The sequence below is a fragment of the Mus pahari genome, chromosome 5 (assembly GCF_900095145.1).
Source record: "Mus pahari chromosome 5, PAHARI_EIJ_v1.1, whole genome shotgun sequence".
Classification (NCBI taxonomy): Eukaryota; Metazoa; Chordata; class Mammalia; order Rodentia; family Muridae; genus Mus; species Mus pahari.
In genome coordinates this window covers 154,423,187-154,438,297 of record NC_034594.1, presented here as the reverse complement: position 1 = coordinate 154,438,297, position 15,111 = coordinate 154,423,187, and the positions used below count along the sequence as shown (strand labels likewise).

General features: G+C 46.6%; 1 protein-coding gene across 1 annotated transcript; it reads left to right on the top strand.

The window, feature by feature from the left end:
- The first annotated feature begins 746 nt into the window (after positions 1-746).
- Degs1 (delta 4-desaturase, sphingolipid 1) lies at positions 747-7,371 on the top strand. The gene is made up of 3 exons (XM_021198186.2): positions 747-926; positions 3,659-4,401; positions 6,472-7,371. The coding sequence occupies exons 1-3, from the start codon at positions 845-847 to the stop codon at positions 6,616-6,618; spliced, it is 972 nt and encodes a 323-aa protein (XP_021053845.1). The 5' UTR covers positions 747-844; the 3' UTR covers positions 6,619-7,371.
- Positions 7,372-15,111: the final 7,740 nt, after the last annotated feature.

Sequence of the window (15,111 nt, the reverse complement as noted above, 5' to 3'; positions counted from 1 at the left end):
CGGCCTGTGCTCCAGCTCTGCACCACACCTCCAATCCCCTAACCTCGTAAGTGAAGAAATGATAGGCATTTTGAAATCAAATCTTCCCCCACCTCCCACAGGAAGTTGCGGGTGATCACTTCTGTGACAGGGGAAGATGCATGATTGAGCAACCATCAGTGTAAGGGAAACATTAGAACCACTAACTCCACCCCATCTCTCCCTTCCCTTTTCTTTACAGCATTGGTGAGACAAACCTGAAATTCCACTGGGAGGCAAGGGCAGGACCACCTGCTGGAGGAGAACCTAGGCTAGGTAGTGAGAACCCTACTTCAACAAACAAAAGCAAACATATGGGGCGGTAGGGGTGGGTAGGGGCGAAGGCGGGAGAGAGGGGAGAGAAAAGCAAAGTTTGTTTAAATTAGATTTTAGTTGCCACACACTCCTAATCTCTGTAGGTTTTAGTTCCAGAAGGCAACCAAACGGCTCGACAGATAATTTGCTATTTAAAGTTAAGCGAAATATGGGCTCGTTGCCATTTAATCAAAGCCAGTGATCTTCCGAACTCAAGGAGAGGTAGCCACCCCAAGCACTCCACCCACTGAGGCGCTAAAGCGAGAGCCTTATCCAGCCGCAAATCTTTCCTTCCCTTTTCACCTTTTCCCAGGTTTCTTGAGCCTGCAAGGTTCTTGGCGGCCGACCCAGGTCCCGCCCATCGCCTCCCGTGGTGGGCGTGATCGTCGTGGGGCGTGGCCCGAGGCCCCGCCTCCGCCCGCGTCCCCGCCGCTGACCGACTAGAGCGGGGCGACGAGCTGCCGCGGTCCGGACACGAGCCGGAGGCAGAGCGGGTCCGCACGCCGCAGCCATGGGGAGCCGCGTGTCCCGAGAGGAGTTCGAATGGGTCTACACGGACCAGCCCCACGCCGCCCGGCGCAAGGAGATCTTAGGTGAAGACCGGCGCCCCGTTATGTGCGCGTGGCCGCGTGCGGGCCCTACGCGGCCTCCCGCGCGCGCCGTGTGATCGCGGCCTCCGAGGCTCCTTCCAGCCGCTCGGCTGCTTGGCCGCCGGCGCGGGAGAGGCGGCGGCAGCGGGGCGGGCTCCGGGCGGGCGGGAGAACCGAGGGATGAGGGATCTGCGCGCCGCCGCTCGCTGCTGGCCCTTCGGTGGTCAGGCGTTGGAGGCCTCCGCCGGCCTGTGAGCTGAGGGTCCCCCGGTAGGGCGACCCGTACTCGCCCCTCCTGCTCCGACAGTCGAGGGTGACCCCTGCTCAGGGACGAGGGGTAGGCTCGAGCCGGGACGCCTGCTTGGCTCAGGGCGTGGTCCCGGGGCATCCCGGGTCCCGGTAGCCTCGATCACGTGGTCCAGTCAGCTGCAGGCCTAGCGGGGGACCAGGTCCCGGTGACCCTCGGCTTCCCAGACCGGATGGCTCCTTATTCCAGTGATCTGCGGGATCGGCTGGATAGGAAAGGCGCGCAGCTTAGCCTCCCGGACCTTAGGACAGGCTAGGCCTGATTTAGGAGAGTATTAGGGGTTTCCACGTGAGATAGAGAGGTCTCTCATCCCACGCAGGCTGCTCTTAAGAATAAGGAACAAATTGTTGGGTATGAGCTTTGCATATATTAACCAGTTCAATTTTCCCTTTCCAGTACTTTGCCTGAGCCGGCATTTTAAACGATGAAGGAATGTTTAAGAAGATTCCAACATCTTCATAATTAGATTGCAGCCAATGAATCTGCCTTTTTTCTTTTCTTGGTGCCAGACATAGAAAATTGTTTTAGTTGTTTTTATTTAATTGAGGGAATCAATGAAAGGCCTTTGAATATGAGGAACTGTCTCATATCACCATTTTCACACTCTTTCTTAAAAATATTTGCCTAATTGGGGAGGGGGCGGTGAGGCCCTGATTTCTGCAGTAGTTGCTGCACCCCTGACTTCTGACTTGGAACTTCAATTGAGTGAACGTCAGTCATGATCACCAGCTGTGCTGTCAGTGTCTTTGGGCTCTGAGGTTTTGTTAGTCATTGCCTCACTGCAGTGATAAATGTCTGCAGCTCAGGGGAGGAAGGGAGGACTTTGGCTGCTGGCTTATCGGTGCTCACCGGTGCCTTTGCTTTTGGGTGGGTGGGTGGGTGGGGGTCTGGTGAAATCATGGTGGAGGGGGTGTGAAGGAAAAAAGCTGATTCCCCTCATGTCAGCCTGGAAGTGGGAGCACAGGTGGAAACGCCCTTTGGGGCCTGCCTTCAGTGCATACCTCCCCCTATGCCTTTTATTCTGAGTCCTTTGAGGGATTAATATTCAGGATCCTCACTGTGACCAGATCCATCAGCTGAGGTCCAAGCCTTTAATACTCCGTTGTGTGGTGATACCACATTTTACGTAATATTCCTTTGATAGACATTTGAGCTGATACTCCCCCTTCAGTTGTTTTTAATAGTGTTCCTTTGAATGTTCACGTACAGGGCATGGATTCGTTTTCCTTTGGGGGTTGCTGGCAGTTCTTTGTTTAGCATTTTGGTTGAATGTCAGACAGTCTAAACCATTTTACACACTCATCAGCAGTGTATGACGATTCTGGTTTCTCCACAACCTAGCTGGTACTTGCCTTTGGGTGCGTGGGCGTGTGGGTGTGCCCCGACAAGTGCATGTGCACACACACGCCACAGTGTGCACTGCGGCTGTCTGGAGTGTACTCTCCTTCCATCTCGTTCTCTCTTGTTTCTGCCTCTGCTGGGCACGTCGGGCTCGCCGGCTTGAAAGCTCAGGTGGCTAAGCACTCGTCTCAGCGCTAACCTCTCCCCTGGTTATCTGAGGCCCTTAGACTACTGGGTTTGGGGACTTTGCCTTGCTTTGTTTCCTTTTCTGAGACAGGATCTTACCATGTAGTCCAGATTGGCCTGGGATTTACTAACCACCTCAGCCTCCTGATGCTGAGATTATGTGTGTCTCGATGTCCAGGTGGTTTTTTTAAAGTGTTGTGAAGATTCAAAAGAGAATTTCCTGGAGGAAGCGTGGTCCACAAGAACCGTGGAGATGAGAGTTTTGTGATTTAGAGATAGCTCCTATAGAACAAATGTTACGTTCTTTCCTGTGTTGGCTGTGCTAACTCAATGGTTTGTATGAGGTAAACATGCCAGAGCTTGGGTTCTAGAGATAGCTCAGTGGTTAAGCGCACAAGAGCACTTGCTGCTCTGGCAGAGGACACAGGTTCAGTTCCCAGTGGTACACAGTTGCTCACAGCTAACTGTAACCAGCTCAAGGGCGATTCCGTTCCCTCTTCTAATCTCTGCAGGCACCAAAGCACCACATGGCTCACAAACATACATGCAGGCAGAACACTCAAACATGTAAAATAAATAAATAATCAAATGAATCCTAAAAGAAAATATGTACAGGCTTTGTCTAAAACGTAAACGTAATTATTTTTAATATAAAAGAATGTGGAATGTCCAGATTAATTTTTCTTGCATAAACTGTTGTATCATGCTGTTTTGTGACTTCATTACCAGAATATATTCTTTCCCCTTGGGAAATAAATATCTCATAAAGTCTGTCAGGGGGAGAATTATAACTCAGAAAAGGGAAAAATCTAATTGCATTAATCTAACTGTATTAATTATAGTTGCTGAACTATGGTATGCTTTTCTTCCTTTCTGATTTCCTGTATTTTTTTTCTTACAGCGAAGTATCCAGAGATTAAGTCCCTGATGAAACCCGACCGCAACCTGATCTGGATCGTAGCCATGATGCTTCTCGTCCAGTTGGCTTCATTTTACTTAGTCAAAGATTTGGACTGGAAATGGGTCATATTTTGGTCCTATGTCTTTGGCAGCTGCCTTAACCATTCCATGACTCTGGCTATCCATGAGATTTCCCACAATTTCCCCTTTGGCCACCACAAGGCCCTGTGGAACCGCTGGTTTGGAATGTTTGCTAATCTCACTCTCGGAGTGCCATACTCGGTTTCTTTTAAGAGATACCACATGGATCACCACCGATACCTCGGAGCTGATAAAATTGATGTAGATATTCCCACCGATTTTGAGGGCTGGTTCTTCTGCACTACTTTCAGGAAGTTAGTCTGGGTTATCCTTCAGCCTCTCTTTTATGCTTTTAGACCCCTGTTCATCAATCCCAAACCAGTTACCTATCTGGAAATCATCAATACTGTGGTCCAGATCACTTTTGACATTATCATTTATTATGTCTTTGGAGTGAAATCTTTAGTCTACATGTTGGCAGCCACCTTGCTTGGCCTGGGTTTGCACCCAATTTCTGGGCATTTTATAGCCGAACATTACATGTTCTTAAAGGGACATGAAACCTACTCCTATTATGGGCCTCTGAACTTACTCACCTTCAATGTGGGCTATCATAACGAACACCATGACTTCCCCAACGTTCCTGGAAAAAACCTGCCCATGGTATGTAAAGGACTTGATGTTTTTGTTCCTGATGATGATGTAATCAGATAGTCATGGCTTGCTTATTGTAAAAGGAATCTAATATGTTTCATGAGATTTCCAAAAAAGGAGGCTATATATCCTTTGTCTACAGCCTAACTTTACTAAGGATTTGGCATCTTCTGTTCTGGATCCTTAGGCTTTGTGGTTATGTTAGAGTTACGCTCAGAGGTGTTGTGGGATGTGCACAGTCTCTTACCTGGTTAACTACATCAGAAGGAAGCATCAGCTCATGGAACATTTGTCATGGTTAAACAGTTGTAGTTGGTTAAGGCAAGTTGCTGTCGTGACACACAGGTCAGCTGACCTGCATAACTGACCTATAGAGTGGACAGCCTCCCTGGCAGGCGCGCTCTCTCTGGACAATAGGCTTGTCACATCTTCTGTGTGGAGGAAACAGAAGAAGACATTTTAACTGCATTCTTTTCATCTGAACAAAAAGAAAAAATTAAAAATTGGAAATACATATGAAAAAGAATAGTTTTCTTTACTTCTTTTTTTTAAGCTATGATGTATATGAAAGGGAACCCCGACAGACACTTTACACTGACCTGCCCACTCAAAGTTTTACACAATGACTATTGAGAAACCACATACAACATGATGAGGAATTGCAGTATGTGATGATTGCTTTCGACCTGGTTAAGAAAAGACTATAAACTATACTCAGTGGGTAATCCCTGCCATAAAAAAGCATATGTTGCGGTATTTGAAGTTGACATGCAGGGTTAAGTTGGTACATGCTCGGGAAGAAAGCAGAGTGACGTGTTCCGTGTGCAGTTCACGTGTTAAGTAAGTGTGTCGCGGGGCTGACAGGGAGTTTGAGAGTTCCTTTTGCTGTCCTCACAGCCTTTGAGATTGGGAGAATGCAGCATGCAACTGTCTGGAGACAGCTTTGAACTGTGGTGCAAGGTGATGTTGGTCCCCAGCCCCTTGGTGTCATTCTGCCGGTGGACTAGCTAACAGGCTGGCAGCCCACACTTCCCTCTTCTGTGACTAGGGTACGGAGCTGTTATTATGTTCATGTGATTTAAAAGAATCAGCACATCAGTGAGTGCTCACTCCTGCTCCCCCACGCTGCCCCCACCCTGTGTTAAGTTGATAGACTATAAACAGCGCTAGTGCTGGAGAGCCCTGCCTTCCCCGTTCTTTCTAAGATGTCGCCTATGAGGAACTCTTTATTCAATAACTACCTGGCATTTATTACACAGTCCCTATATAGTTTCAATATTTTAACTTTTAAAAGGGTTTTGTGTATTATTAGTGAATTTTGCTTCTCACAAACATTTTATTTTATGTGTATGCAGGTTTGCACATATGTATGTGTACCATGTGCATGCCTGGTGCCCTCAGAGGCCAAGAGAGAATGCTGGAGCATCTGGAACTAGAATTACAGGTGGTTGTGAAGCGCCATGTAGGTGCTGGGAGCCAAACACAGGTCCTCAGGGAGCGCACAAATGCTCTTAGCTGCTGAGCCAGCTCGCCAGCACTGCAAAACATTTTCTAGCGTGCATTTTTCAGTTACTTTACAACTCTGTTAAGACTCACAGACATCCTGTGTCGGTATGTGAAGTGGGCACATGGCTGTCAAATTCTCTGGGTTCTCTAATTCTTAGCATTAAGGATTTGACTTTTCTAAACTTTGTGTGTACATTTCATGGCCTTCTTGTGTTGCTAATGATCCTGACTGCATCTGTCAGTCTGTCTCCGACTTGAGTCAGTGCTTACCCAAGCCCTGAACTGGCTCCGTCATCTTAGGATCTGGAATGCTGCCATCTTTCTGCTCCAGCTGTTAAATGAAACTGATTGCTCCTGGTTTCTCATAAATTTGGTGTCGATTATGATGGAACTGTTTATATGTGTGTGATCTGTAGGCCATCTTTGTTCATGAAGAACTGCAGATGGTCTAAAGGGCCATGAGGGCCATGAGAAAAAGCACTTGCCCGTGGTTGTATTGTGTCCCTCAGTCTGTGTCACCCATTATCCTGAGGCCTCAATAACATGGTTGCCTCTCTGTGTTTTCATTCCCAGGTGAGGAAGATCGCAAGTGAGTACTATGATGACCTCCCACACTACAACTCCTGGATCAAGGTGCTCTATGACTTTGTGATGGATGACACAATAAGTCCCTACTCGCGGATCAAGAGGCCTCCGAAAGGGAACGAGATTCTGGAGTAAATATCATCACAGCCAAAGGGATCCCTGCCCACGGCTTCCAAATAGGTGATAGAGTGGAGTTCTTACCTCGTTAGGCTACGGTCAGTGATGCTCAGAAGCTGGGCTGCCGCGATTGCCAACTCAGATCTCGGTGTCATCAGAGGCTCCTCAGCCTTCAGTCAGCCCGAAGATGCTCGCTTGCGGCTGCTGCGCTTGCTCACTCCCTGCACTCACGAGACGTTATTACTGTTACTGAGGGTGTCTTTCCTCATGTCTGTCATGCTGTGAGCTTATGTTATTTTTCACTATAAAGTTACTTTATTAAAGCACCTAATAAACTGAACTGTTAATCATATATATTAATAATATTCACCGCATTATTATATTTCTATTGTATTGGTATACTTACCAGAGTGCTAGGGAGAACTTTTAAAATTTCATCCAGAAATTTTATTTTGTTAAAGGCTTGACTTGAGTTCATATAGTATTGTGTAAGTTTCCCCTGGATTCAATCATTTGTTCTTAGTGGGGAATGGAGGGCTTGTAAGACTCAGGAAACTGATGAAATTCTCCATCACGAAGTCCCTCTCAAGGGTCCAAACATGAAGTGCTTTCTGGAGGAGCTTTTGTTAGTCCACAGGAGTCCGAGGATGCAGAGTAGACTTCTGTGAGTTTGCTGCCCTTGCTGGGCCAGGCATTTCGTTGTTGTAACTGCCTCTGAGTAGCTGATGATCCTATAAGTAACCCCAATAAACTCTCTGGTTTACTAAGCTAGCCTTAGTGGAATTTCTCTGATCTGTCTCTGGTACCCCAAGTGATATCAACAGAAGAACAGTTTATGTCTTCCCTGGGAAAGTCGCAGAAGCCTAAAAAGGTGAGGTGAAAATGTCTTTATAAATTACTGAGGTGGGTTTTTTGTTGTTGTTTTCTTGTTTGAGACAGGGACCCCTGGCTGTCCTGGAACTCACTTTGTAGATTGGGCTGGCCTTGAACTCAGAAGTCCACCTGCCTCTACCTCCTAGGTGCTGGGTTCAAAGGTTTGCACCTCCACCACCTGGCAAGTTATTTATTCTTAATTTTTACTATTATCCCTGACACCTAACCTAAACACTGCTGGATCCGGAATAAAGTCTTCACTAAATTTAACCATGCCCATATTGAGTGTCCTCCTTCTTCAAGTTGTGTTGACTCTCCACATCAGAAGCAGCTGACAGACTGTGTTCTTGCCCGGCTGTGGAAACCCTGTGGCTTGGTGATAGGTAATTTGTCTCAAGTAGCTAACATCCTGTGCTATTAATAAAATCAGCAGTCCTGGTTACCTCAAAAGTGTCACTGGAGAAAATGCAGTGTAAAATGGGGAGATGTTTTTAGAATGAGTTATATTGCCAAGCTCTGTGGGACTGGCAACCTTCATACTCCCAATGTCACCCGTAAGTATTAGACCTTGTGTTGGGGGACTGTAACTCTTGTCAACTCTGTTTATTCTTCAAGAAAGCCACTAACTGGGCAGTAGGACTGCTGGGCCCTGGAGCCCTTAAAGGCCTGAGAGATGGTGCAGCCAGCAGCCTCACTGCAGTTCTGCATCTGTCTCAGCTCTGTTCCTCATCCAGGTCTCAAGGCTTCTACTGCTTGCACTATCCCACTGCAGGTCAGGAACCATTTTCCCAATGAGCACTTCCCACATGGCTTTGATCAAGTTGTAGAAATAGCTTCTTGCAAGGTGGTAACTCCTTAAGAAAGAGAGCAATGACTGATTTCTGTGTTCCCCAACCTGACTAGTACAGGCCCAGTACTAGACTGGTGTCTTGGTTAATGCAATGAGACTAGCGTTCTGGAATTTTACTGAGCTTTATCTAACCTTTAGATAAATTCAGTGTCTAAAAGTTAACTTTAATAGCTAGATTTCAAACAAGGGTCATTTATTGAGAATCTTTTTCACTATTTGCTGTCCAGATATTATCTTTTAATTCCAGTTTGCAGCAGTGGGGTTGGAACCCAAGGCTCCCTGCATACTAACCAAGCACCACTAAGATACTCCCCCCAAACTCCAATCCCGTCTTAATAGCATCTCAGCATCTCTATGTACACCCCTCAGATAGATAGATATGTATACTTATATCTTTGTACATAATACTGCTGCATTTTGTAAATTAAAAACTGAAGCTTAAAGAAATGTATTTGTATTATGGGTCCATGACGCTCTAGGTTCCTGTCTTGACTTCCCCCACCATGGACTATAAACCGGAGTTGTAAGTCTTACTAGACCTCTTTTCCTCTGCGTTGCTTTTAGCCAGGACAGCAGGAGAGAGAGGACTATGATGCTGTTCAGCCTTGTAAGATTTAAATAAATCTGTCTAAATCCCTAGCAGAATGGCGTCTATCCATAGGTCCATTCTGCAGAGCTAAGTGCAGACATCATTCAGTGCATGTCGGCTTGTGGGCAACTTCTCTCTAGAGTCCAGCTGTTCACAGGTGAGCAGCCTGAGGCCACGTGCTAACAGTGAGAGCTTCTTCCAGCTGTCATACCATAACGAGAAGTCGTTAGTCCACCTGCTGTTGATTTGCAAGATATTTTGTTGTTGTTGTGTTGTTTCTTGTCAGGGAAAAACCTAGGCGCCTTTGTCCTTTGGAATGAAAGAATGGTCTTAGGACCTAGGGTTAAGGATGGCCCAGGGTGTAATAAGCCCACAAAATGTTCCCAACATATTTAGGGGAAACACAGCAGAAACACCTGGTGAAGGTGCCTAAGCCTAGAAAGGATGACAGCCACCTGAAGTGAGGGCCCTGGAGCTAATCCGCCAGGGGCTCTGCCAGCAGCACAGCCAAGGTGGGGAGATCCTGCTATGGGGGGTGGGGGAGGTAGGATTTGACAAGAAGTGGCTCTACAGGTCAGATGAAATAATGGGGAGCCTCGCCCAAATGCTTAGCTTTTGACAAAATCAGTCTGATCTAGCAGTTGGCTCAGGAAGCCAGTAGCACCTTGAGAGAAGGTTTCAGGTGGCCACAGGTCTGAACATCGCTGTGGGTCAAAAGGTGATGATGCTAATCACAGGGTATGTGTGTGTGTCTGTCTGTCTGTCTGATAACCTCTCATGGTGTGCTTCATCTCCATGTATCAGGAGGTCTGAACTGTGGCTGTGTGGAAGGAAGGAGGAGGGGCAGGCAGGTGGGACTCAGAAATATAAGTTGCCTTTGTAGTCTAGGATTAATGGTGACTGGGCACACATCCCATTACATATGATCTCTCTGAAGGGATAAAGGGGTGCTTTGTGCCCAAAGCCTGCAAAAATGGACTTGCCTTCTCTGTAAGGGTCCAAGTTCTGCTGGTCAGCAATTTCTAATTCAAGGAGAGTTTCTCTAACCCATCTCCTCTAGATAATTATCACAGGCTGCTCTTCCGGGCCACTGCGGGAGGATTCAATAAGACTCCCAAGTGACACTTCCTCTGTCCAGTTTGCAGCTTGAACCTCTCATTCCCGACAGCCTGGGCAGCTGGGATTTCTCCTAGCATGAGTGGGTGTATGTTATACACTCTGTATGTTGTACACTCTGAACAGCAGCCTTCCTGGTGGCCATAAGCACACAGCCAGGATCTGCATTTCCTTTACCGGCTGGGCAGTTCCTGAACCAGGAAGTCAGTGCATTCCAGTAGTCTTCAGAGAAAACCCTTCATGTCAGTCTTCCGGGTTTTGAACACATAATCAGCTTCAAACCATGAGAATGCTGAAGTCCACATAGCTTCTCAAAGGCAGAGATGAGGAAGCAGTATGTTTCTGTGCCCAGTTGAAGAACCATGAATGGCTACCTCCCAGGGTAGGTTCTTCATCCAACACCCACTGCCCAGAGCCCACCCATAGCAAGCAACTGCATAGCGGCTGTCCAGTCGCAACCCACAGGGACTGCCAAGAAGCCCATCCATCATCTTTGGGATTTCTCTATAGAGATTTCTGCATGAGCCCGTGTGAGAGCTCATTCCCCATCCAACTTCAAAGACTTGGAACTGAAAATAACTAGTTCAATGCTGCCACCCTTAAGCTGCAGAGATGCCATTTTCATCATCTGTCACCTCAAAAATCAATTAAAAACAAGAGAATTCACCAAGCACCAAGGTCAAAAAACAGCCGCAGCCTGTGCTGAAGGCTCTAGGTTCTGTGTCCTTGCTGCGTGCTATCTGTCATCTCTCAAAACTTCATTCTCATACTGGTTCAGTTACAGGCCACCACACAAGGCTTTGGCTGCCTTACAGGGATCTGCAGCCCTTTGTTTCCAGTAGGGTAGAAAAGGAGATAAAGGAACTTTTTAGAAGTCCCCACTCAACACACCACCCACCCCTGGTCTCTTGAAAAGTAAGCTGGCTCTTAGCTCAGTAACCTGGTGTCCTGATTCTGTGTGGGTAGTCATATACTGGACACGTCTGCAGCAGGAATGGCAGGGCCACCTCTATGTAAACACCGGGGGCAGCTCAGCCCGCTGTAAAAGCATCTCCTACAGGAGGACCTAATTGAAGACTTGGGGAGATTGGTGGTGCAGACAATGCCAGTCAATCGGGAACTGCTGTTTAGAAGATGCTTTCTTGGGCTGGAAAGATGGCTCAGCGGTTAAGAGCACTGACTGCTCTTCTAGAGGTCCTGAGTTCAATTCGAAGCAACCACATGATGGCTCACAACCATCTGTAATGGGATCTGATGCACTCTCCTGGTGTGGGTCTGAAGACAGCATACTCGTGTATGCATATAAATAAAAATAGAAAGAAGAAGAAGAAGAAGAAGAAGAAGAAGAAGAAGAAGAAGAAGAAGAAGAAGAAGAAGAAGAAGAAGAAGAAGAAGAAGCAGCTTTCTTGAGAGCACAGGTAGAGGGTATTGAAGGTTTGCAGCAGTGTTCAGATGAGCTTACTGTGGCGCTTCTCACCTGCTCCTGGAGCCTGCCATCCAGGCCACAGGCAACACATGTCTGTGCTTTTTTTATTTTCTTTTCCTAAAAAAAAAAAAAATCCAAGTGCAAGCACGAGTTAGGAAAGCCGCACCCTCCCAGTTTCTAAGATCGTCTCCACTGAATGCACACATTAGAAAGCAGATTGTCTGGCTGGTCCTTCTCTTGAGGAAGAACCTGAGACTCCAGGATATTAGGTAACTTCTCTTAGAGTGATGGCACAACCAGCTACCCCTGGTAATTTGAGCCATTATTCCAAGTCAAAGCCCTCTCTCCACCCCGTGACACTGCCCTGCCCTTCCATTACCAATCCATGAGGTAAAGCTCTGCTTGCTCACCAGGGAATTGATTGGGCAATGCCAGGTCCTGTTGGGACCGATCTGAGATGTGGTCATTGCTAGACACTTTTCCGTGGTAAGAGCTGGCTCTCTCCTTGTTGGTGCTCCCCGCTCCCCACTCCCGGTTGGAGGGAGGGGGTGCTGTGAGTGGTCTCTGCCACCACGGCAGTGTTGTCAGGGAAAAAGGCCACATTTCTCCAGACCTGTCTGAGCTTGGCTGTCCAAGAAGTTTACTTTGGCCCCGGGAAGGTTTGTTTTGTAAATTAATAACATAAGCAAGAGTTGTTAAACCTGAGAATTGAGAGAGAAAGGCCAGTTCCACATTTTTAAAGCCAAATTTGAAGCAAGCTTTAATTAAACAATGGACCTTGGCCAGGACCATTCCAGGGTCCCGGGGAAATAGTCACATTTTTGCAGAGGCTTTAAAAGGTTAAACCATACCGGTATTTCCCATAAGACCCAATCAGGGGCAAGTATAAGTGGACCTCCCCCACCTACATCCAATCAGGGGCGAGTGTACTTCCTGCCCACTGTACCTCCCACCTAGAGTGATCAAGTACATCCGGGTGCAGTTGGGTCAAACAAACTTGTTTAGTGGAGTGAAACCACTTGACTGGTGATCTCCCATTAACTCTAAGCTCCAGGATTTCAGGAAGTATGTGTCTTGGGCAAGGGGGTTACAGGTTACAGACATTTTGTTTTAAGGATCTCTTACTAATTAAGTAGTAATTAAACTTTTTTGTTGTTGTTGTTGTTTGTTTGTTTTTGAGACAGGGTTTCTCTGTATTGCCCTGGCTGTCCTGGAACTCACTCTGTAGACCAGGCTGGCCTCGAACTCAGAAATCTGCCTGCCTCTGCCTCCCGAGTGCTGGGATTAAAGGTGTGTGCCACCACACCTGGCTCAGTAGTAATTAAACTTAAAACATAGTTTTGGCTCTGACAGAGTGGAAGAAGAGCTTTAACCAAGTGTGCAGAATCCTGTCAGTGTAGATGAAGTTTCTGTTCTAAGCCCACGTGCCACCATGTGAATCTCTAGGGACTCTTTAATCCTCATGTCTTGTCTTTGTGGATCATCCAAGAACACAAAATAACAGGGAAGATTAACTTGTATAAAACCAGAGAGCCTGAGTTCAAATCAGTGTCTAAAATCAAAGACTATTAACTTTATATATATATATATATATATATATATATATATATATATATATATATATATATATATATATATATATATATATATATATATATATATATATAAACTATCATCCTCAAATTCAGAGGCATCCTCCAATTAGTCTAATGTATGACAGTTTGTTTGCTTTTGTATCAATTCAACCACCCATAGGTGACTCAAGCATGGATCCACAGTGGGTTGGGTTTGTAGCTTCTGAACGCCACAATGTTTTTCTGCACTCTCTTGGTCAGGAAATGCTAACCTTAAAGTCAGAAAGGGGCCTAGAGAGATGACTCAGCGGTTAAGAGTGCTGGCTATTCTTCCAGAGGTCCTGAGTTCAATTCCCAGAACCCATATGGTGGCTCACAACATCTATTTGATGTGACCCACTCTCCGGGAATGCAGGACTATATGTAAATGACAGAGCACTCATAGACATAAATAATTTTTCAAAAATCAAAAAAAGGAGAAGCTTGTAGCCTAGATAGAGTTCAGGTGGTTTGTTCTGTTTTTAATGTGCATCGGTGTGTTTTTGCTTGCATGTATGTCTGTGTGAGGGTTTCAGACCCCCTGGAACTGGAGCTACAGACAGTTGTTGGTGCTGGGATTTGAAATCGGATCCTTAGAAGAATATCCAGCGCTCCTAACCCCTGAGCCATCTCTCCAGCCCTAGAGTTCAAGTTCAAACAATCACTGTTGTTTTGTTTTGTTTCAGAACTAGCTTAAAGACATGAGATTTTATCAGGATAACTCCAAACAGTTCCGTTTAGATGGTCTAATTGCCACATTGTGGAAAGAGAGCCAGTGCACCAAGGAGAGAAGGTGGTCACTGAATTAACATCTCAGTTCAAAGTATCCTCCTCAGGCCAGAGGATAAGCCACAACTGCTCGGCACAGCCATAGGAAAGACGAACAAGATCAGGAGACAGGATGGCTGGGGTACTTTCTCTGAGCGTTGTCTCAGCCTACCCACCAGACCACAGCAATGGCTTAGAGAGCAAAGAAAGTCAGGTCTCGTCATCACTGCCAGTGTGCAGAGGTGCAGGTTCCTGTGGACCATGGGGACATCAGAATCTTAGCTGGACGAACTGGACCAAGAGCCAGATCAGTCACAGCTGTACCAGACAAGAGCAGTTAGCGCCGCTGCCCAAACTATTGATGACATCTTGTTCTTAAAAATCGTGATAAAATGCAAAACTGCTGCCATTTTAAAATGCATCGTTCATGGGCTGGAGAGATGTCTTCAGTGGTCGGGGGTGACGGCTGCTCTTCCAAAGGACTTGGGTTCAGTTCCCAGAGGTCAACGTTGAGGAGACGCTCTTCCAGTTCTTGTGGGTACCTGCACACAGGTGGTACATCACACACACACACACACACACACACACACACACACGCACACACACAGCACACTCACAGTTGTGCAACCATCTCCAGGACTTTCTCACCTTACAGAACTGAAGTTTGATGCTCCCTAAGCAGCTTTCAGTCCCCCTTCCCTTGGCCTCAGGCAACCACCTAAGTTGTATTGCTTGTTTCTAGGACATTGACCTAAGTTGACACACAATTAGCCAGTACAGGGTGTTTGTTTGTCTAAGATAACCAAACTCTTAACTTTGTATCTGTGTCTATACCAGACAGAGACTGTTTCTCCCACACAGGAAGAAAGAGAAGCAGTAGTCAGGAGTGGAATCATAGCCCCGTCTCCTCTCCTATCCCCATTCCCAGCCCCTCTTGCTAGCCACATGGGGGTGTGATGCACTTTTTTTCTCCATGTGGACGGAGGCCTGTGGGCTGGCTGCTCTTATTGTAGAAGAGACCACGGGCGACTCTCACTGGCCTCAGGATATGTACCCTCTTCTGAGCTCAGAGCTGAGCTGTGAGGATAGAAGCCAGGCTTCCATATTCAAGGTGAATATTAAGATATTAAACTAGCTCCTGACTTCTGTTTGTGCCCTCTCTTTAGCTCATGGTTACATCATTTGTTTAGTTAGTTACTTAGGCCCTTTATGTGAAAAAGGGTTTCAGGTATCCCAGACTAACCTTCCTGCCTCCACTTCTGGTGTGCTGTGATTA